The sequence below is a fragment of the Pecten maximus genome, chromosome 6, assembly GCF_902652985.1.
Source record: "Pecten maximus chromosome 6, xPecMax1.1, whole genome shotgun sequence".
In the NCBI taxonomy this organism is placed as follows: domain Eukaryota; kingdom Metazoa; phylum Mollusca; class Bivalvia; order Pectinida; family Pectinidae; genus Pecten; species Pecten maximus.
In genome coordinates, this window is record NC_047020.1 from 34,365,955 (window position 1) to 34,388,533 (window position 22,579).

Consider the following 22,579-nt stretch of genomic DNA (forward strand, 5'->3'; position numbering starts at 1 on the left):
TAACACCCACTACATATTGTACTCAGCAGATATATCAGTGCTGTCTTTGTCAAAGTTACAAGGGTAGACTGACTATAGTGCTTTACATCCACATAACTTCAAGATACATATATCACAAGTTACACAGCTCCCAGTATATCTAAAGACTGTCTAGATACTGGTCCTGTCTTACTTGGGTTTCTACTGGACAGCAGCAGTTAGAATTATTTTTCTACACATTACCATGACTTGTTACACTAACATTATGTATTTAATTGACAGGGCCTTTTTAAATGACTGAATACCTCATTGAATACTCCATCCAAAAAAAGTATTCAGTCATCCCCATTAAACTTTTGAATAAAGTTAAATAAACTTTTTCGTCAAAAAACAGGTTTGTAAGAAACCTCCATATAAGTTTTTAAAAATATCTTAATGGTGAATAATTTATGACCCTCTGGATTTTATTAGGCAGCAAATAATTGCTGTATATCATATGTGTCCCAGCAATGGTCTGTATTATCAGTCTCGTAGCAATATTCCCAGGCATAATTCAACAAATCCATATGTGTACAAAACCAAACAACATCTACAAATCTCTTCTAAATACAAGTAGGTAGACCTTGAAACAAACGTGCCTCTTGATGAGCACAATACAATAATCCCTGCCAAAGGATTTATTCAATAAATGACGACGAGAACACAGGAACAGACCTATCCTGTTATCCTTCGTTCCTAGACTTTCGATTTCAATAATTATCTTCTGCATTGATGCTGTCTGCCTTTCACAGACCTAAAGATGGTAATAATGAAGGCAGTTAGTTCTTGCCAAATCTGTAATTAGATAAAGAAATATTTCCCCATCTCTAGCCTAACCTTGAGCAATAAGAATGCTCTCAAATTAGTGTTGTGTGCCATGCTGGTGTCATCCAGGCCAATCTGTGCTCTACATTACACATGCATGGTGGTGCAGGGCTAAACAGTGCCAGAAGAGATTCAATTGAGTGGTTGTCCGAGTCCCATCTGTTCCTGGTCTACAGGCTATGTCCTGGTGCCCTACTTTCTCTCCATCTGTACTATTCAAATAACCTTACTGGCAAATCTAGTACTGGTAAAATGGAGTCCTACAGGCAAATCTAGATCTTATTGCAAAGTCTTTACTTGTAAAATTGTCTTATTGGTAAAACTGTCATGTAAAATTGTCTAATTGGTAAAACTATATTGTACATCTTGTAAAATTGTCTTACTGGTAAAAATGTCTTACTAGTACTGGTAAAACTGTCTTGTAAAATTGTCTTACTAGTAAAAATGTCTTTCTAGTACTGGTAAAACTGTCTTGTAAAATTGTCTTACTGGTAAAAATGTCTTACTAGTATTGGTAAAATTGTCTTGCTAGTAAAACTGTCTTACTTGTAAAATTGTCTTCTTGAAAAACTGTCTTATTTGTAAAATTGTCTTACTTGTAAAATTGTCTTACTGGTAAGTGTCTTATTTGTAAAATTGTTTAACTGGTAAACCTGTCTTACCTGTGAAATTGTCTAACTAGAACTGGTAAAACGGTCTTACTAGACTAGTACTTATAAAACTGTCTTGCTTGGTAAAAAATTGTCTTACTTGTAAAATTTTCTTACTGCTAAACCTGTATTACTGGTAAAACTACTGCCCAAACCTACTGGCAAAACTTAACTTTCCTGAAAAAGCTAAATCTTATTGGATTACCTTTCCATTTTCCAGGTACACTACAAACAACAATAGAAATGTACTTACTTTTTCTGAATTGCTGTATAGCATGGTTATCAATCTGTAGAGTAAAAAAAAGACAGAATAAAAAATATTGCATAAATAAAATCAACACGCAAATGTCATTACATTAAATACACAGGAAAATAATCTACCATAATAGATATGTTTATTGATTACAGACAATCGGCTGGAGTGATCAACACCTGCGGCCTACTTCAACCTCAAAGGACAGACCTAGAGGACCCAGATCCACTGTTACTAGAGAGAACGATGTAAATCTGGTGTCGGATACAGGATATTTAGACAAAGGACAGACCTAGAGGACCCAGATCCACTGTTACTAGAGAGAACGATGTAAATCTGGTGTCAGATACAGGATATTTAGACAAAGGACAGACCTAGAGGACCCAGATCCACTGTTACTAGAGAGAACGATGTAAATCTGGTGTCAGATACAGGATATTTAGACAAAGGACAGACCTAGAGGACCCAGATCCACTGTTATTAGAGACAACAATGTAAATCTGGTGTCAGATACTGGATATTTAGACAAAGGACAGACCTAGAGGACCCAGATCCACTGTTACTAGAGAGAACGATGTAAATCTGGTGTCAGATACAGGATATTTAGACAAAGGACAGATCTAGAGGACCCAGATCCACTGTTACTAGAGAGAACGATGTAAATCTGGTGTCAGATAGAGGATATTTAGACAGATCTAGGAAACAGGGTGTCCTCATATTGTTTGTTTGTTTTTGCTTAATGCCTATCTACAGCCAGGGTCTTTTAAGGACGTGCCAGGTTTTGGAGGTGGAGGACAGCCGGAGTACCCGGAGAGAAACAACCGGCCTATGGTCAGTACCTGGCAACTGCCCCACGTAGGTTTCTAACTCGCAACCCAGAGGTGGAGGGCTAGTGATAAAGTGTCGGGACCCCTTAACCACTCGGCCACTGCAGCCCCTATAACTTCATACCTACATCACCTATTTCTTTCAAGAGTTTCTCTGTGACCTTAGTTATCAAGTCAAGGTCAACTGAAATAAGCAATCAATTATAAAACAAAAATACTACCAGTGTTTTTTCATTTCCATCAATATTTCATGGACCGATTTTAAGAGACCTGTCAACTTCAACAAGACTGTATCGGAATATCCATTGGAATGGAACCAACAGGGTTTTATTTTTATTAACTGTGGCCTTGAATTTTCATTTATTTTGACAATAATCATATTAACAAGCCAACACAGGATCCCAAGACACCAAAACTCTTGACAAGTTAAAACTGATATACTATTTTTATTCTGATATAAACTCAGGTTCAATAACAGGAGGTTAGAATGTTTTATTCACTTAAGCTTAAGCTTAGTTTTTTGTTGTGGTTTTTCATTTCCTTATTATGATTATTTTTTGTTTTTTGTTTTTGTTTTTATTATTTAAATCCTTCATGCCATATTCACATTGTTCTTCCCATCTTATAAATCCTATGGCCATTATACATAATGTTGATCACCAATACAGTATACATCACAGAACAGTACTTTTTTTCTACAATTAATTTCACGATTCCCCAATAAAAACAACCAGTTCTAGCATGGATAAAGTGCAAACCAGGAAATTAATTGTCTGAGAAATCATAAAGCAATCATAGGAGAAATTACATTTATATGTATTTATATCAAAATGTCATTCTCCTTATGCACTCAATACTTGCCAGACTGTACCTTATATTCATCAGGCAAAGCTGATTTGTAATAATTTTACTGAGTAATGTGACCAACTCATAAAATATCAGTGTGTTTTCCATCATAAAACTGTAACATGGATCACCCTGTTACTGTCTTCCTGTTCACTTACAAAATACAACAGGATTATGACAAACTTTGTCCTCAGTCAATATGATTCTACCAGGTCGGTACCTCACAAAAAGTTCATAATTTAATTGATAATTATACAACACAATAGAATTTCTCATCATCATTTAAATGGGTCTACAATGATTGAGAATAGATATCAAGCCTAATGTCCACAAACCTGTTGTACTGGAAATGGAAATTTTGGCTCCTCTTTGCGTGGTGTAAGTATTGCAGTCACAGGAGGATCCAGACATTTCATCTCCTGTAATCATAAATAACAAGTTACAGCATCAGCAACATTTAGTTACATCCAGACTCTCAGTTAAATATCATTAACACATCCACAGCAGAAACATTTAGTTACCTAAAGCAGCAACATTTAGTTACATAAAGCAGCAACATTTAGTTACATAAAGCAGCAACATTTAGTTACATAAAGCAGCAACATTTAGTTACATCAAGACTCTCGGTCAAATATCATTAACACATCCAAAGCAGCAACATTTACGTATCTATCATCAATATTACTCAATGCTTCATAGATAAGCTAAAATGATATGCCCTGGAACAATTTATCATTTTTTTTAAATTTTGGGTGGATTACGAAGGTCACTGAAGCATTAATATCAATGTCAAATCATTATCTGCAAAGTTAATTCAGGAAACTAGGAGAATGGACAAGTTACAGACAGTTGTCAGTATAAAGTGGCCTGGCCGGGTGTCATGCTTCCCTCCGACATTTCTATGGGATTGCACTATAAAAGTTTCCTTTATTGGACCCTGTCAAAACTGTCTTTGTAGTGATGTGGCAAGGACACAAAAAACCTATAACAAATTTATTGCATCACTGATGGGGATGTGGTTATTGTAGCACTTTGTACAGGAGGCAATAATCTAAAATATCTCTAAACATAGCAGTAACATTCATTCATCACAAGATTAATAGATCTGTTTAAATCAACAAACAATTCATTGCATAACAAGCATTCATCTAGTGTCTGTTTAATGTTACAAACATGTCAGGCAAGATTCCACTCTAGATCTCTAAACCAACAACGGAAATTCGCTTCCTGGTTATTTTGAAAACAATAATACCCTAATTATCAAAACAAGACAATTCTGCGAATTACAGGCCCCCGCTGGATGTGAAATTATATGCCAAGATTGCATAGATGATATATGAATAAGATGAACCCATACTCCAAGTATTAAGTTGCAGGGACAAGTTAATGGCGATAGAGTTTGGACAAACTTTTCTTTGATGTCGGTCAACAGTGCAAATTTGGTTGTAATACGAATCAGGAATACAATGGTTCAATAGTTCTTTAAATGTTCACCTAGTACAACCTCGATCAAACGTTCTGAAGTTCCATGTTTAAACAATATACTGTTGGATTTATGTTTACAATGCTCACTGTATCCCACGCTTAATTTTAATTCTACAAAAGTAAGCAATTTTTTTTTTTTTGCAGAAGACAGACATGTAGATGTGTACATTGCAGGGCCTGGTATCAATCTAACTATAATTTGTGGAGCTGTCTTGTAAGCCATGCAGGTTGTTAGGCATCTGAATACACTTACAGCAAAGACTGATGAGGAGCTCAGCATGTGTACAGTACAACCGGCCTCAAATACCCACTTTATTTACAGAACGGGTTTTTATGTGTATTTCCATCAGCAAGTTAGCTATAGTGATACACAAAAACTGGTAACTTCATTTCCCTATTAAATCAAAGGTATCACACCCATAGGATCGATCGACACACACAAAAAAAAGAAGATTATCTTTAATACTATTCAACACATATTTCATTGAATCGATTTTCTTTAATTATAGTGTTCTAGGAATATTATACGGGTTTCAACATTAATCAGCTACATTACAATTGCTATAGTATAATTCACTATTTTCTATTACTTTTTTTATGAGGGTGGGGTGTGGGTGGGGTGGGGTGTATTTATCCAAATGTTGTCAACCTTAAGTATGGGTAATGTTTTCCATCTTATTTCAGGATTTGTATTTTGAGAAGGCATACAGTCATTTTAGTGGTGAAGGAGTAAAGTAAGTTGATCACACACATATGAATAACAATCCTCCTGCTACAATATGTTACACATTAAAAGTAATTAAAAAAAACAAATTTGTTTTCAGTAGAAAGTATTTTATGGTTGGATGTGTTGACCAATAATTTTTCGAACAATATAAAACATAAACAGTGATACATGCATGTTTTTCCTATTGTTGCAGTTTTCATATTGGAAATTTCCGGAAAGTCTGTCAGATTTAGGAGAAGATATTGGTAAGTTGCAAATAAGTAACGGGTGGTCGGTCGGCACAGCGGTAACACACTTGCCTTTCACCTAGGTGGCGAGGGTTCATTTCCATGATCAAACGTAAAAAGTTCGAGTCACCTGCCCGACCTCAGATTTCCCCAGGTACCCCAGTTTCTTCCAACAGTAAGACCCCTCATGTTTCCATCCGGGAGTGATTCATATAAGTTAATATTATTTGCTTTGCAATTGTTGAAAAATAAATAATGTACACTTCAAGACAATTCAGTACTTGCATGAACTAAGCAACCCCTAGCATCCAATTAAATCCAGATGCTGATATAACAACAACCATCAGTCCCAATCTACAAACTATATGAAGTTGTATAGTGTATAAGATTAGTTGTAAGGTTTGATACAATTCTTGTTATAGGTGACAGCTATACAGGTCATTAAATGATACAGCACCTGAACCTGTATATATAGCTATATTACCACGAGATCAATACCTATACGTGATGTGTTCAGACATCTGTTTCAGAGCTGTAATAAAAAATCCCCACCTTTCCAAATATTCTATCAAATAAATAGTTGGGGGTTTTTTCTCATCTCTTTTAAAGGTTTATTACAAAATCAAAAATCATATTGACTCAGCACTTAAGTTGACCCCAAAAGATTTTTAAGTGCTTTCTTTCATATGATAATGTAGACATCCTTAATAATGTTACTGCATTATGTTGTTTTTTTATTTCATTTATGAATTCTTTTTATTCATGAAGTTCTGTTCAATTAACTGAGGTAAATTTAATGGGTCATATAATGCCTGAGATTTTTCATTGTCATTTAAGCTTGAAGAAATCAAATCAGTGCTTTGAGGAGATTTTTTTTCCTTCAAAATTTTACATCATATTGCATTTGTAACAAATGAAAATCATTCAAATATATTCTAAGAACGTCCTCGAAATATTTCCGATGCATTTACCTTATTTTCATAAAGATATGTAAAGCATTTAAAACATACTAATTGTTGGTCATTGGTGATATAAACATTTTGCAGAAATTACAAAATGTATTGTGTCCTAACTGCATAGCGAGGATATTTTCATGTTTTGCGACTTAACTACATAAATGTATTACATAGCAAGAATATTTTCATGAGTTGTGGCTTAACTACATATACCGTATCTATTATCATTAGATCACAAAAAGGTAGTAAATTAACACTTTGTTGGTGGAAACTTACATGACAAGTTTGGCCCGACAGATAAAACCCTGCCATGTGAAATACATAATCAGCTTTACAGACAAACATTGTAGGTAAGCAGCTCTGTGTGTTCACTTGATGACGTCTGTATTTCCTAGTTTTCAAGACCTATTTATATCACTGTGTTATCATGGTCTTCAATATTCTCCATTTTACCTGCAATTTACATAATTGTCTAAAAACCACATCAATGTATCAGCAAATTTGTCCTTGCGGATCTATACATTCTCAGGGTTACACATTTTGTTTGTTGACTTGATCACTTTTTGCTCTAAAAGGTTCATACTACTGTATATAGCTTGTAGCTACAAACGATGTCAGCACTAACCCTTACCAAGTTATACCTACAAAAATGCGGTATGTTTACCTGTGACAACAATTAACACCCATCTTTAGGTATCACATTAAATAACTTCATATTAATCTGAACTTAACATTTAGTTTGATTTCCAGCTCCAGAGCAATCCACTAAATGTGATATCGTAGTTTTTTTCTAGTTAGAATATTTAAAGGTACATTCAAGCTGAAAACTTCTTGTTTAAATTATAGATTGAACTCTCAAATGAAGAATTACCTAAACATAAGATGTCTTCTCGATAAGACTCTTTGCTAGTAATACTTTAGGACATTTTGAATATCTGATATCCTCCCAATATATAAACCAGTAAAGGCATTGCCAAGGTGTGAGGGATCAATACATATCTATGTAAATGGCTGGCCAGGTAAGACAAGGTAACATCCAGGTAAGCTGTTATGATAAGTCTCAGACACATATGATCTACACCTGGGCCAAGTAAGAGCATTACCATCTATAATACCTGTCAAAGCCTGCATAATTAACTGCCCTCCCTGGCCCATACAGCTTAATACACACCATTATCATAGGTACCCAGACTCTTAAGTAATGTTACCAGGAGACAGAAATGAAGCTTATACACAGTTATAACACTTGGAGACAGGAGACAGTTATAACACATGGAGACAGGAGACAGTTATAACACTTGGAGACAGTTATAACACTTGGAGACAGGAGACAGTTATAACACATGGAGACAGGAGATAGTTGTAACACTTGGAGACAGTAGACAGTTATAACATTTGGAGACAGGAGACAGTTATAACACTTGGAGACAGTTATAACACTTGGAGACAGTTATAACACTTGGTGACAGGAGACAGTAGACAGTTATAACACTTGGAGACAGCTATAACACTTGGAGACATCAGACAGTTATAACACTTGGAGACAGCAGACAGTTATAACACTTGGAGACAGGAAACAGTTATAACACTTGGAGACAGGAAACAGTTATAACACTTGGAGACAGTAGACAGTTATAACACTTGGAGACAGGAAACAGTTATAACACTTGGAGACAGGAGACAGTTATAACACTTGGAGACAGGAGACAGTTATAACACTTGGAGACAGTAGACAGTTATAACACTTGGAGACAGGAAACAGTTATACCACTTGGAGACAAGACAGGAGACTGTTATAACACTTGGAGACAGTAGACAGTTATAACACTTGGAGACAGCAAACAGTTATACCACTTGGAGACAAGACAGGAGACAGTAATTTACAATACTCAAGAGACAGATAATTCATACTTTGAGACAGTAAACAGCTATTACACTTATATAACATGTACACCCAAAGACAGCAGAAAGGGGACAGCTGATCATGATAATCCAAATTAATATAACTCAAAAACAGTAATAAGACAGGAGAATGATGCTTCAATTTTACAATAACACTTATCGTCTATGTAGTGATATTCCAGCACTGAATAGCTTTTCTTTTTCTACTAGAAAACTGAGCATTTTCCATTTTTTTTACAAATATGATCATTTTTTTCCAAGATGCTAAATGCTAATCCAAGCATATACTGTAGTAACCACCACAGACAGTAGTACCCAGAGACACGTGCAGCGTTTTGCTTGTCAAGGTATTTAGAATGATAGTGTTATTAAATAATTTATACACTGCCTCAAGCTTTACAGTCCGGGACGATCTTGTTTTGCTTGACTGATTAGGGACATACATAAAGATATCCATAAAATGATATGTATATAAATAACAAAACATGGAGATGCTTAATTTGAAGGTTCAGATACTATATACAGATAATCTCAGGGGGAAAAAACAGACAATTATGAAATGGTATTGAGGTTAACACAGCTTAAGGTTATCAAAATTAAAACTTGCGTCTAGTCTACGGACTACACCAATGACGTCAGCATATCAGTCTACAAGTGTCAAGAAATCAAAACAATGACGTGAGCGAAGCCATGTACAATACATCACTAGGCCACCTATCACATATCCATCATACTTTTACATCATGTAAACAATGCCATTTGAAGAAACAGTGCAGAAACTTAGATTTTATCGAGGGACAAAAAGTTACATTCCATGATAAATTTTCTGTTTTATCATGAACTATAGTCTATACACATTACTTCCTTCAGCTCCAGGTTTTTTGTTTTTCAAAAAACAGAAAACCTATTAAACTTCCAACTGAGTGCAAAAATAAGAAAATCTATTGTTATGATAGATAACACTGATAGTGCTAATACAAATACAACTTAAAATTTTCCTGTTCTTGTATATATATTTAACCTTGTATAGAACCTTTCCGCATTTTTTAACACAATGACTTCACAATGTGTATATATATATACATCTGTCACACTTGTACTGATAGTTAAACCTAGCAATTATTGATGCATCAAGCACATTTATTTCATGTGCCCCAGATTCTGTGAGTGAAATATATCAAAAGTCTTAAATCCATAACTTATCTTTTCAATCATTTATTATTTGGGATAAACAAGATTTGTCAGAAATTTTAAATTTTAAAAGTAGGTCAAAGGTCATGGTCAAGGTCCACTAAAACAGTACCAACGGAATGGTTTAGTCACAAGGAACATGACAAATATGAAAGCCCTATCTCGTATGGTTATTTAATTAACATACAGTGGCCAAGTTTTGTAAAATTAGGTCAAAGGTCACAGACAAGGTCAGCAGGTCGAAAAATGTAGTATCCATTGAAAGGTCATGTCAGAAGCAACACAAATGTGAAATACCTAAACAGTATCCTAATTAGTATTGAAACAACACTGTTTTATAAAAGCTTCAACCTAGCTACCTATGGATGACAGGGTATAGTAATAGCTCCCCTGGAGTTTCTCCCAGCGAGCTAAAAATACAATAGATTAGAACCAATAACACAACATCCAACATTAAGCCCCTGTACAGTTGTAGGTAAGCTGATTATTTTGTCACACATCCTATATGTGTTTGTAAGATTTTATACCAATATTACATAAAAAATCATTTCTAGCAGCCCGGCAACCAGTCAAAACCACGTCACAACTTGATCAGGTCAAAAATAGAAATACATCAGACATTTTAACTTATCCCGACATTTGACAAATTGAAAGCTCAGTTTTATGTCATTTTAACCTGTAATGGTACACATTACTACACAGGTGATAACAGTTTGTGCTCTATCTCATGAATATTCATGAAGCTTTTACATCAAAACCTAGCATCGTTGTATCACTAAGTAAGTTCTTTGATAACATTATAAAGCAGTGAGGCATTGTTAGATCTTTGTAACGCTGAATCCCCAGACATGCATGACCTATATCCCATTATATGGACAATCTGAATCCCTGGACATGTAAAACCTATACCCCATTAAAGGGACAATCTGAATCCCTGGACATGTAAAACCTATATCACATTAAAGGGACAATCTGAATTCCTGGACATGTAAAACCTATATCCCATGAAAGGGACAATCTGAATCCCTGGACATGTAAAACCTATATCCCATTAAAGGGACAAACTGAATCCCTGGACATGTAAAACCTATATCCCATTAAAGGGACAAACTGAATCCCTCAAGATGTATATTAGACCTGTGACCTTGAAAGAAGGTCAAGGTCATTGATTTGAACAATTTCTATAGCCCTTCATCCCATCATGCTGCTAGCCTAATATCATTTTGTTTAGATGTTGTAGTAGGTCAAGGTCATTGATTTCAACAAATGTTGTAGCCCTTCATCCCAAAAGGCGATTGCAAAAGATCACTTTAGGTGTCCTAAAAAACATTTTCCATCATATATTTAATGAACACCTTCCTAATATAATCAATACAAGAGTTGTCAGAAGACAAAATACTTTTAATTGTGTAAAAACAGTTTTTCACCCCAGCACCAAAATAATTTTCAGACTAAAATTACCAATCAAATAAATTGTACATCATCTTATGTATTGCCTTCATAAAGGAAATCAAAATTACTCCCACTTAACTACAAGCTTCCTTTATTAGCCAATAACTGCAAAGTAACTATTTGAATTTTTTTGGATACACAGTGGGAATTCCTTCCAATGCATCAACCATGAACATTTACTAAATTGTTACTCTTTGATGCAGATTCCTGCATGCACTAAGGATATGAAGAGTTACAATTATAAAGTTTTGATGTTAAGGATGACTTTGAAGCCATGTATGAAAATGAACTTTTAAAAGTTAACCAATTTCAAATTCAGGGCATAATCAAATACATAATTTTCATCTTTATATTAGTATTCTCTGCGAGGCAGCTGGAGGGTGTTATTAACCTAGCATTAGCTGTCGCTTTGTCCATTGGAAAGTATATAAAAACCTCAGAAATACAGACAATATATATGTTAGCCCTAGGAGCAATCATGCAACTCAATAACAACAGTGACTGTATACTAGACAAAAAATGTCAATATTGAATATAAAATCTGATATATAGCCTACAGGTACAGCTCTGTATCGGGAGTCTAACCAGCTATATCACAAGTACAAATCTATAGGTCAGTTACCAGTTTAGCAGTCCATCCATAATGTAAATTCACTTGAGCACACACTGGATTCATATAATATTGTATAAAACCACGGTCAACACCCAGCTAAAAGGAAAATTACACTTTCAAGTAACAGAATTTAAATTTACTGTAAATTTTAACTAAGCAAAATAAAAAAAAAAATTAAAAAAAAATAAAAAGTGCATGATGAAATATTGCTATTGCAGGTTATTTGATTCCATTTGACACCTGTACTTTAAATGCAACAGGGATGAACTTTTAGACAAATGCTGATGTCATCACATTACGGAAATGGAATTCTTATTTCCTGATTTAATTTCAGATCAGACAAAACTTGTGAATAGATCGTGTTCTGTTACTATCATGTTATGTCATGAGCTAGAGCTTATCTTGTTCAAAATTAAAACTGAATCTGTTCTAATCATGCACTTAATAATTAAGAATAACGAAATTATACTCAATAATGGTAGTGATGGGTATCTGTTTCAATAACAGAATCGATAATCGAAAACTCAACATCAACTGATTACTGATTGTAATCAGTTTTCTAAATTTATCACAGAATTGCCCTTTCGCAGAAAGATTTATGTACATTCCAAGTATATTTATTACACATCTTAGACTTCAATATCAACATCTTTAATACTGAACACAAACAAAACATTTAACGGTGGTTAATATATATTTCTAAATTCTCTTAATTACATGTAAATGACCAATGAACATATCGCTAAAATTTTGAGGTACTTCAAGGTGCAGTAACATTAAAATGATATGTGAAGCCAGTTTTATTAACACTTCCAGAAAAAAAACAGTAATTACTTTTTTTAAAATCATTGATGATTTTTTTTTTCAATCAATTTTCTATTCTTTTCTATCATCAGCCCACCACTAAATAATGGTACAATTTTTTTCTCAGTTTACATTATAGTAGAACATTCTGTATAATTATCGAAAATGAAAGAAAGAAACATATGTTACTTCTCACAAGCTTAAGTAGACTACCAGTAAAGACAAACTATTGTTGATGTCATCCAAGTTCTGTACAGCCTAAAGATAGAACGGCACTATACGATACTTAATTATATAGCTTTGAAAGTACATGTTTTATCTGCAATTCTTTTTCAAATACAAATGTTACTAAATATTGTCATATATTTCTAATACTGGAATGTCATATAAATGTTCATTCAATTCTTTAGTTTTCTTGGATTTTCATTTGAACTACATACTGTTATGACCATTGTTATCAATTTGTACTGTATATAAATTATCAAACACATCCTTAATATATAAATATCAACATCCAACCAATGGCATATCTAGGTCATCCAAAATAATGACATGTGATAAACAAAAACTGATAAAACTTAACAGATAGGGTCTTTTGATATAGAAGATGGCCGAATTACTTCACGTATATACATGGTAGAAAAATATCTATACATCTATGATCAATTTCATAAACTAACAAGATCCCCCTATACAACTGGATATCAAATAATCACTTGGAGATTAAATCACTTGGACTAATAACTAACAGTAATTAAAACAAATGTTCAATTACGAAAAAAAGGAGGAAATTCCAATGTAGATATTTATTGATTTTGAAAGCCCAATGTTTTATTGGGGGGTTTTTATGCAAGGTTACTCTCCGCTATTCCAGGAAGTACAGTCATCCGTTGAATGTCTGATTGGCTAACAAACAGCAGAGCTACTGTTATCGAAGGCCCTATTGGGTGTCCTTGGTCTGAGGATAATTGTAAACACTTCATTTCCTTGTTATATGTCTACTGTATTGGCATAAATCTATCACAGATCACGATAATCTAGTGTTTGAGTATAGGGAAATACAAAGAGATGTTGAATAAAAGGATAAAATGATAACATGAGAATTATCAACTTTTCTTCATAAATAATTTCAAACACATCAGAAATCTAGAATACTGACAGGTCCTCTGTTGCTTGCATTTGTCGATAGCACAAAACTACCGTGGTATACAGTTTATATTTGTGGTCTCATTAACTTACAGGTAAACAACAGCAATAACATTTGGAGTAGTACATATATATCATTAAGATGGTGATGCAAGGTACTATACATTATGGTCCGGTACAGGTACTGATTCAGAAAATAATAGATGCTTGCTGGATGGGTATTTCTATAATAGGTAGATCTTATTAAAAAAAAAACTAACGACAGTACTGACAAGTGAATTATAGAATTTTAGACTAAACAATTATCAATTTGCCAGTGCATACATTTTCAAGTTAATCATTTTAATATTGTTTGATTATAATAAAGTATCAAATTGAATGTAATTTACGGAAGTTATGTTGGTGACTTTGTGGCTGCATGTCCTTGACTGCCTTATCAGTATTGTGATATATTATCTCGGTATTCAAAGTTGTTCAAACAAGTTAAAGTGATTTAAATAATAACAAATCCTGTCAGTCACAGGTAACCTCTACCTGTTACTAAATACTTGCCCAGCCAATGTCGGTCATGCTCCAGATAACACCATAATCATAAAATATTTACAAAACACAAGATATCATTATGTGTTGCTTAAAAAAGGTTGTATAGTGCAAATGTTTTTGGTCTGGCAAATAGGCAATTCAAATCATTATATTGTACATAAAATGGGTCAATGAAGCAAAGGCCTTGAGCGATGCAGTAAGTATTCCCAACATGACATCCAGATCTGTGCAGCAAAATGTCAGGTTTGCAGAAAAATGGTTGCATTTCAAATAAATATTGATTACTGGTTTTCTACTGTCTCATTTACCAGACACCACAATATAAAAGTAATTTTCTTGGTTTCAAATTATTAATCTTCCAACAAATAACAGAACTTTTGTAATCTTTACTGAATCTGCTGCATTTAATGCTTTCCTCTACTAACCCAGAGTGATAAAATATGCTCATATGAAACAACTAGTATTGTAGTGTATGTCACCTGAAACAACTAGTATTGTAGTGTATGTCACCTGAAACAACTAGTGTTGTAGTATATGTCACCTGAAACAACTAGTATTGTAGTATATGTCACCTGAAACAACTAGTGTTGTAGTATATGTCACCTGAAACAACTAGTATTGTAGTATATGTCACCTGAAACAATTAGTATTGTAGTGTATGTCACCTGAAACAACTAGTATTGTAGTGTATGTCACCTGAAACTAGTGTTGTAGTATATGTCACCTGAAACAACTAGTATTGTAGTATATGTCACCTGAAACAATTAGTATTGTAGTGTATGTCACCTGAAACAACTAGTATTGTAGTGTATGTCACCTGAAACAACTAGTGTTGTAGTATATGTCACCTGAAACAACTAGTATTGTAGTATATGTCACCTGAAACAATTAGTATTGTAGTGTATGTCACCTGAAACAATTAGTATTGTAGTGTATGTCACCTGAAACAACTAGTGTTGTAGTGTATGTCACCTGAAACAACTAGTGTTGTAGTGTATGTCACCTGAAACAACTAGTGTTGTAGTGCATTGACAAATGTTTTACATACAAAAACAGAAAGGAAAGTCAATGACATTTAAAAGCTTTCCACACAAAGCTACAGAATCAGAGCAAGGCTGCCAGTGTAATATAAAAGTATTCATCCTACACAACTTCACACATCACAACCTGGTACTAATGCAACAGGTGGTGGAAATGGGAAGAAATATCAGGGCTTTATCCTGGAATTAGGGCCATAAAGGCGGCTGAGTTGACAGACAGGAATAGGTATAGCTATTCATGGTATTTCATCAATACTGATCTAAATCTGAAGCTTATCACACGACAATATTACTTTTGATACCAACCACCGAGCCTTAAATGTCAATGAGTGATGCCGAGGATGACAATTCATTCTTTTTGTATCAGTTTGTGCTGATTTAATAGCTAAGGCTATTATTGATGATATGTACTTTCTTTCCCTTTACTAACTTGAAAATCTGAACAACATTTTGAACAAGATAGATAAAAGCTATTGATAAGGATACTAATACACTGACATTACAATCAGAGCCCAAGGTGAATGCCACACAGATATCACGGAGCAGGTTAACAAAACTATAACCGCCTTGTCCCACAGTGAATGGGCAGGCCACTGAAAGAAAGTATAATCTCCCTTAAGCTTGGTTTCTGGGATTTAGTCAGGTGAGAAGAATACAATCAATTCATCAGATTGTTTTAACAAATCAAGCTCTTCAGTTACAAAATCAATAATTTACACAACACGTTTTGTGGTCGAGTGTATAGAGACTGGACTCAAACTATCATTTGATGTTTATTTAATCAACACCTGGATTAAAGTAAATTGAGGTTGATTTAATTAATGTTTGGATTATTGATTTGCAAAAAAACTAGAAAATATCTAAGACATAAATGCCCCTGCTGCCACTTGACACCCAGAAACACAGTTCGGTGAGGATCGCATCAGCAGTTCGTGAGATTAGCTAGTTACATTGCACCAGTACGGGAGGGTACACAGGACGAGAGAGGACAGGAGAGGACGAGATGGGATGAACATGGGTAACAATATATACAACCCCATTTTACAGCGGATGCATAAAAGTACAGATAAACTTATGAAAGTATTACAAAGTTTGAAGGCAGCATTTCACAGTTACATATGTTGTTCCACACCCTGTATATAAAACACAAGTGGTTGATTCTGGAATTTGCACCCTGAAAGTACCGGGAGGACATTTCAAATTGAAATGTGACAGATGAGTAAAATTGCAATGACAAAGCAGGAGCTTCCGAACGTTATATAAGGACATTCTAACCACCTAAGGTATCTGGTTACCATATTACACATTCAGTCGTTCCTTTATCAAAGTCTTTGACCTTGAAAATACATACCAGGTACACAAAACCCTATATCACCATCTGTGGGTATATATCTTGTTGGATACCAAATATGATAGGAGAGAAAAAATGTAACAACCAGACCGGGACTTGAACCCCAGTATCACATGACATTCAAACAGGTACATCACTTAAAGTTGATATTATATATACATATATGTAAATCTTTAATCAAAGTATAGATAACTGTGGTGTTAATGGCATGAGCTAACTGTAACAAAGTATTACTGTAGATATTAAGTTTCATAGAAAATGAAATGCATAAATCTTCAGATGTCCTGTAGTTATAAACCAAAGCTAAAACGTACCTGTAGCATGTCAGCCACATCGTGAGGATCTTGTCCCTGATGCTGAAACAACAAAATAACATTCAGTGTTAAAAAATTCCATATTCTAGAACAGCACAGTTTACATAAAGGTGATCAAATATGTAAGTACTTGAGTGAATGCAATGCTTCAAAACGAGTCAGTCTTTAAAACACAAACGGCTAATATCTTTCCAAAAATATCTTGCTTGATTAAGTTTAGCATTATGGATATACCATAACCCAAATAGTATGCATCATATGCAAGAAATGCAGAAAAGTAGATGTTTCACCTGCAGAGCCCAAGGAAAAAATAATCCCAAACAAGAACTTCTCAATGAAAGTGCTTTCAAGATTGTTGTTGATTGGACCAAGGTAAAGTTGTTTATAGAAATCTGAATTTCTAGACAGAAGTGACCTTGACCTTTGACCTTTAGATCTGAAAAGCAACCTATGTAGTACTCTCAGTAAGGATGTCTAATATGACCTTTGCCTATGATGTGAACAAAAAATAATGCGCAGAAACTTATTTTCTTTTTACAGGTCACAACTTAACACTGATAATTTTTCCCATCAGAACTCCTACAAAATTAATTAAGACAGAGAAAATTACTCGACTTAGATTAGAAGTATTACCTCAATCTTGATTTTAAGAGGCTTTCGCTTGTTGGTATTTGTAGGTCTAGGAAAGGCATCCTCTCCATTCTGATTGCTTGGTTTTGATGAATTGCTCTCCTCCTCAACTTTAACTTTAACCTTCTTTTCCTCTGGGGTGGAGTTGCTACCACTCTTTGGTGGTGGCGGTTTACTAGAGGGCTTAGTTTGCTTGCGTACAGGACTTTCATTGCGTACATTAGTTGAAGATGAGGAGGCTGTTGATGGGTGACTTCGCTGGTTTTGACGGTCATGGTTGGATGAGTCTGCAGTCATGTTGGCACTACTTTTGGAGTTCGGAGGTTTTGAGGGAGAGACAGACCGATTTGAGCTGGTATCGGTACCTGATCTCCGAGATGCCAACTGGCCATCTCTCAAGGGCTTTTCTCGGGAAGCACTGTTACCAGATTTTTGTGGTGTAGGTGGTTTTGATTTGTCTGGTAAAGGATCAGCAGTAGGAACTGCAGGAGTGACAGGATTTTTAGCACTAGAAGGGACTTTTTGACGAGGCTTGCCGTTGACATTGTGTTGTGTGGGAAAGGGTCGCCTCTTATCTGACAGAGGAGTCTGAGGATAGGAATAACTATGAACACCAAGAGCACTGTTGAAGAACTGTTTGGCATCATCGTGGTCACCTAATGCATTTGCAACAACAGAATCCTTCTGTATGACCTGTGGGAGAAAATTCAAATTTAATGTTCAACCAGATTAGTTTTCCTTTCTTTAGGTACTTCAATTGATAACAAAATTATCAGCAACTTTACAGTGTAACTGTCTATAATGCAATGACATGAAAACATTTAATTAACCTCCGGTGACTTGAATTCCCCTTCATTTACAAGCTACATGAATCAATTAAAGTGCATTTCAGTTTTTTCTGTAACCCTTAGCTTTTATATCATAAAGACATTCAACACAGAAATAAATGATATACATTAATATCTTCTGAAATATACAATAATCATGCCACACTTGATAAAGGTGGTGACATCTCATGTTTTAAGAAACTTACTTTGCGTGGCTGTTGTGGAAAGAGGTTTGAGCACTCCCGGTACGTATCGTTGGGTTTGGTCGCCAGTTTTGAGGAGCGAGCTTGAGCTTCTCTGTGTCTTTGAGCCTGCTCTTTTGCTTCCTTCATTCTGACAGAGTCTGCATGACTGCAAAAAGACATATCAAACCTGCTTATAAATGATATTCAATGATCAACATACTGTATTAATGTTGACAAGGGATGAATCAACGAAATTCTATATATAGTGAAGACATTTATTATATAGTGAAGACATTTATTATATAGTGAAGACATTTATTATAAAGCGGTGTTACTGAGTACATGCCCGTCAAAAACATTTTCCATTGACATTTTTGTCAAAAAAATCAATAAGACATAGGTTAATATATACATGTATGGATGTTTTCTCACAAAATATCTTAAATTCCAATGCCCAGGGATGTTCAAGGCAAAGTGTTGCTGGTCAAAAAAACTTCCCCTATACTTCAGTAACAACTTTTCAAAGATCATGCAACCTTTATTTTCTTTTGGGGTCCCTTTAAATCTCCCATGCATACACAATGACTTTTACACTTAAAAGTTAAATGTAAGATTTTATCATTTAGTTATCCCATGTAGTTTTGTTTCTTCATAATGACAGTATTTCAAATGATTTTTTGTTAATTATAAATAACCAATCATTTAATAAAAACAAAAAAAATAAATCCAATTGAAATCAATCTAAACCTTAAAGCCTTTATAAGGGTCAGATCTGCATAATCATCTCCAATATTGCTAGCTGAGCACTAACTAAAATGTTGGCACTTCCTTAGATGCGATGACAGATGACCAAAACATTATAATGTCATCCAATTAAAACCTCAATTGGAAGCTTTTAACTTGCACTGTCAGCTTCAACTAGACAAAACTTCAAACAATTAAGGGAAAAAATGCTATGTACAGTTTATGTGAAGTACATGTGCACTAACGGATACTACTTGGTATTTCTGTTTACAATTTTCTGTTGGGGTTCAACATGTTGGGGTTCAACATGATAGCGTTTCAGTATTTACAGTATCTATACAGTAAGCCAGCTGCGATAAGACTGTCAAGAATCAAAGGCCTGGTCATAACAGTGTGTAACAGTATGTTGGCTGTAATTATATAAGGTGGCACGTCCAGGTAAATTTACCTGTGTCGTGTCACCCAAGTATGCATTGTGTCCTTATGGACCTCTCCATAACTCTGGTTAATTAAGAGACACTAATTGTGTGTTAAGTCATCCCTACATCATTTAAAACAATTTTAGAATAGGACCAAATATATTTATTTCAGATTCCTAGCAGAATTTTTATAATACACTCTAACAACTTATCTGATGGTTAGATATACATTTATTGATTTTATTTTGAGCATTTTACTTCCAAGCTGACCAAACAAATAGAACAGGTCTATAGCTAGTTGTGAGAAAATTATGAGCATGAATAATAATACATACACAAGACAGTAGCTAGGTGCTATAAATGCATTTTATTACGTATTTCATACTGTTTTAAAGTATATTGAACCTGTATACTCATTTATAATGAACTACGCATATAAAATTGAAATTCTACATTTAGTGACATCTTTTTACTGCCATACATATGCATCTTGAAGAGAGTATCTGTATTCCTACATCCATGAGATGAGTTAAATGTTCTGTCTATCTGCGTATCAATATGCTAGCAGCTGAAAGTTACTACTCTGACAGGAGATTTGACAATTTACTAATAAACACCTTCAATAAACACTTGTTACTACATAATTCAAAGCTTATTTGATAGACATGTTTCCATGTATACTATTCAGGGTTTTTTTCACAGCCTTTTTTTAGGCCTTTTTGTTTCATTTTGGGAAGAAAATTGGTGAATAAGGAAAGACTTTTTCAGAAGTAAACTGCAAATTTGGGAATTTGGCTTAAACAATTTCAATTGGGAATGGGGCCCATGAACGGCCTCCAAAAAAACCTCAGAAAAAGCCCTACCGTTAGTCAGACCCCAAAAAGTCCTCAGAAAAAGCCCTACTGTTAGTCAGACCCCAAAAAGTCCTCAGAAAAAGCCCTACTGTTAGTCAGACCACAAAAAGTCCTCAGAAAAAGCCCTACTCTTATTCAGACCCCAAAAAGTCCAAAAAGTTCTAAGAAAAAGCCCTACTCTTATTCAGACCCCAAAAAGTTCTAAGAAAAAGCCCTACTCTCTTAGTCAGACCCCAAAAAGTCCTAAGAAAAAGCCCTAATGTTAGTCAGACCCCAAAAAGTCTTCAGAAAAAGCCCTACTCTTAGTCAGACCCCAAAAAGTCCTCAGAAAAAGCCCTGGTGTTAGTCACATGATCCAGTTCACATATTTTACAGATCACATCTGAGGGATATTATACATATATGTAGGATATATCTATGATAACATCAGAGAGCTGTAGTTGTAGTAAATAAAGATGGCATACATAAGCTGAACTGACTGTGATGAGTGTATTATACAGATACCATCAACAACCCATCTGTCCAGTCTGGACATGGTCATCTATTTATATCTGTGGGATCAACAGACTGACCAGTATAGACCTAAACAAGAAACTTTTCAATAATTTTCAATGTTAATAAGACCAGGTGTTTCTTAAAGGTTAGCTTCTTCATCAATATCCACATGTATCTAATTTGCACCAGGTAAATCTAGGTCAAACAATAAGCACAATGAATTTGATGCAGATCTAGATAATGATATAAGTCTACCCAGGGCTGACCAAACATTTTGATATATATAATTATTTCAGAAACTTATACTTAAAAGTGCCTCTTTTAAAGGTTTATTCTGCACCTACTAGCTAGGGTTCAAACAATGTCAGTCATCTAAATTCATAATTGTTCATTTAGCCATATTTGCCGCATTTTGATTATTTTTATACTGACCTCATGTAATATTGCATCATTGTCTTCAAAGAGCTTTTTAAAAAGCTTTGAAATTGAAAACATACATGCACATACTTTTTTTAATACAGCTCTCCTCAATAGAGAAAACAAACGAGTAGTGGAATTTTACTCTCTTTTTTTTTGTAAAATGGAGTTTTTCATTTATATGAAATAAATTTCCACAAGTGATTTTTTATGATAATATTCTTTATCATTTCTGTGTGCAATCCATCAGGAAGATCAACATTTGTATTATCTCCAACTTCAAGATATCAATACAGATAAATGGTCAGGACACCACCAATGCGGCAATATTAGCAATGGTTCTGTTTAAAACCAGGCTTTTGTGGGATGGGACAGCCAATTACGAGTAGCCAGCCACTGCAGTCAAACATTATGTACACAACTGTGCCAAGTCAGTAACACCTCGACAGACGTATCTGTAAATTAATTCCCTTGCGTAAAATGTTGCACAAATACAACACCAACACCAACTGAGGTTAAAATTCCAACAAAATAAACATAGAATAATACAGTTCTCCAGAGTATTGACCTCAATGTCAAGAATTTTTTATTGTTACAATCAAATCCAAGTGCCCATGACGATTTATTTTCAAACGGTTTGGTTCTAAGTATACATAAAAAACATGCACCTGGCATCAATATATTATTACACTCATGGCCAACTCATTAGAAAATAAATTTTCATCAACACCCACGAAATATGAGAGGTCTTGAGTTTTTAAATGTCAAATTCAGAACTGAAGAAGTGGCAATTATTAATATTTGATACTATATATAGGATTTAATATTACCAGAATAA

General features: G+C 34.5%; 1 protein-coding gene across 1 annotated transcript in view; it reads right to left on the reverse strand.

The window, feature by feature from the left end:
* Positions 1-22,579, reverse strand: part of LOC117329621 (AF4/FMR2 family member 1-like) — a 97,744-nt gene that overhangs the window by 69,803 nt on the left and 5,362 nt on the right. The window contains exons 2-6 of the mRNA XM_033887644.1: positions 18,834-18,978; positions 17,804-18,493; positions 17,171-17,212; positions 3,755-3,838; positions 1,747-1,780 (exon numbers count right to left, since the gene is read on the reverse strand). Of these exons, the coding sequence (XP_033743535.1) occupies positions 1,747-1,780; positions 3,755-3,838; positions 17,171-17,212; positions 17,804-18,493; positions 18,834-18,978 (995 nt within the window). The remainder of the gene's footprint in view (positions 1-1,746; positions 1,781-3,754; positions 3,839-17,170; positions 17,213-17,803; positions 18,494-18,833; positions 18,979-22,579) is intronic.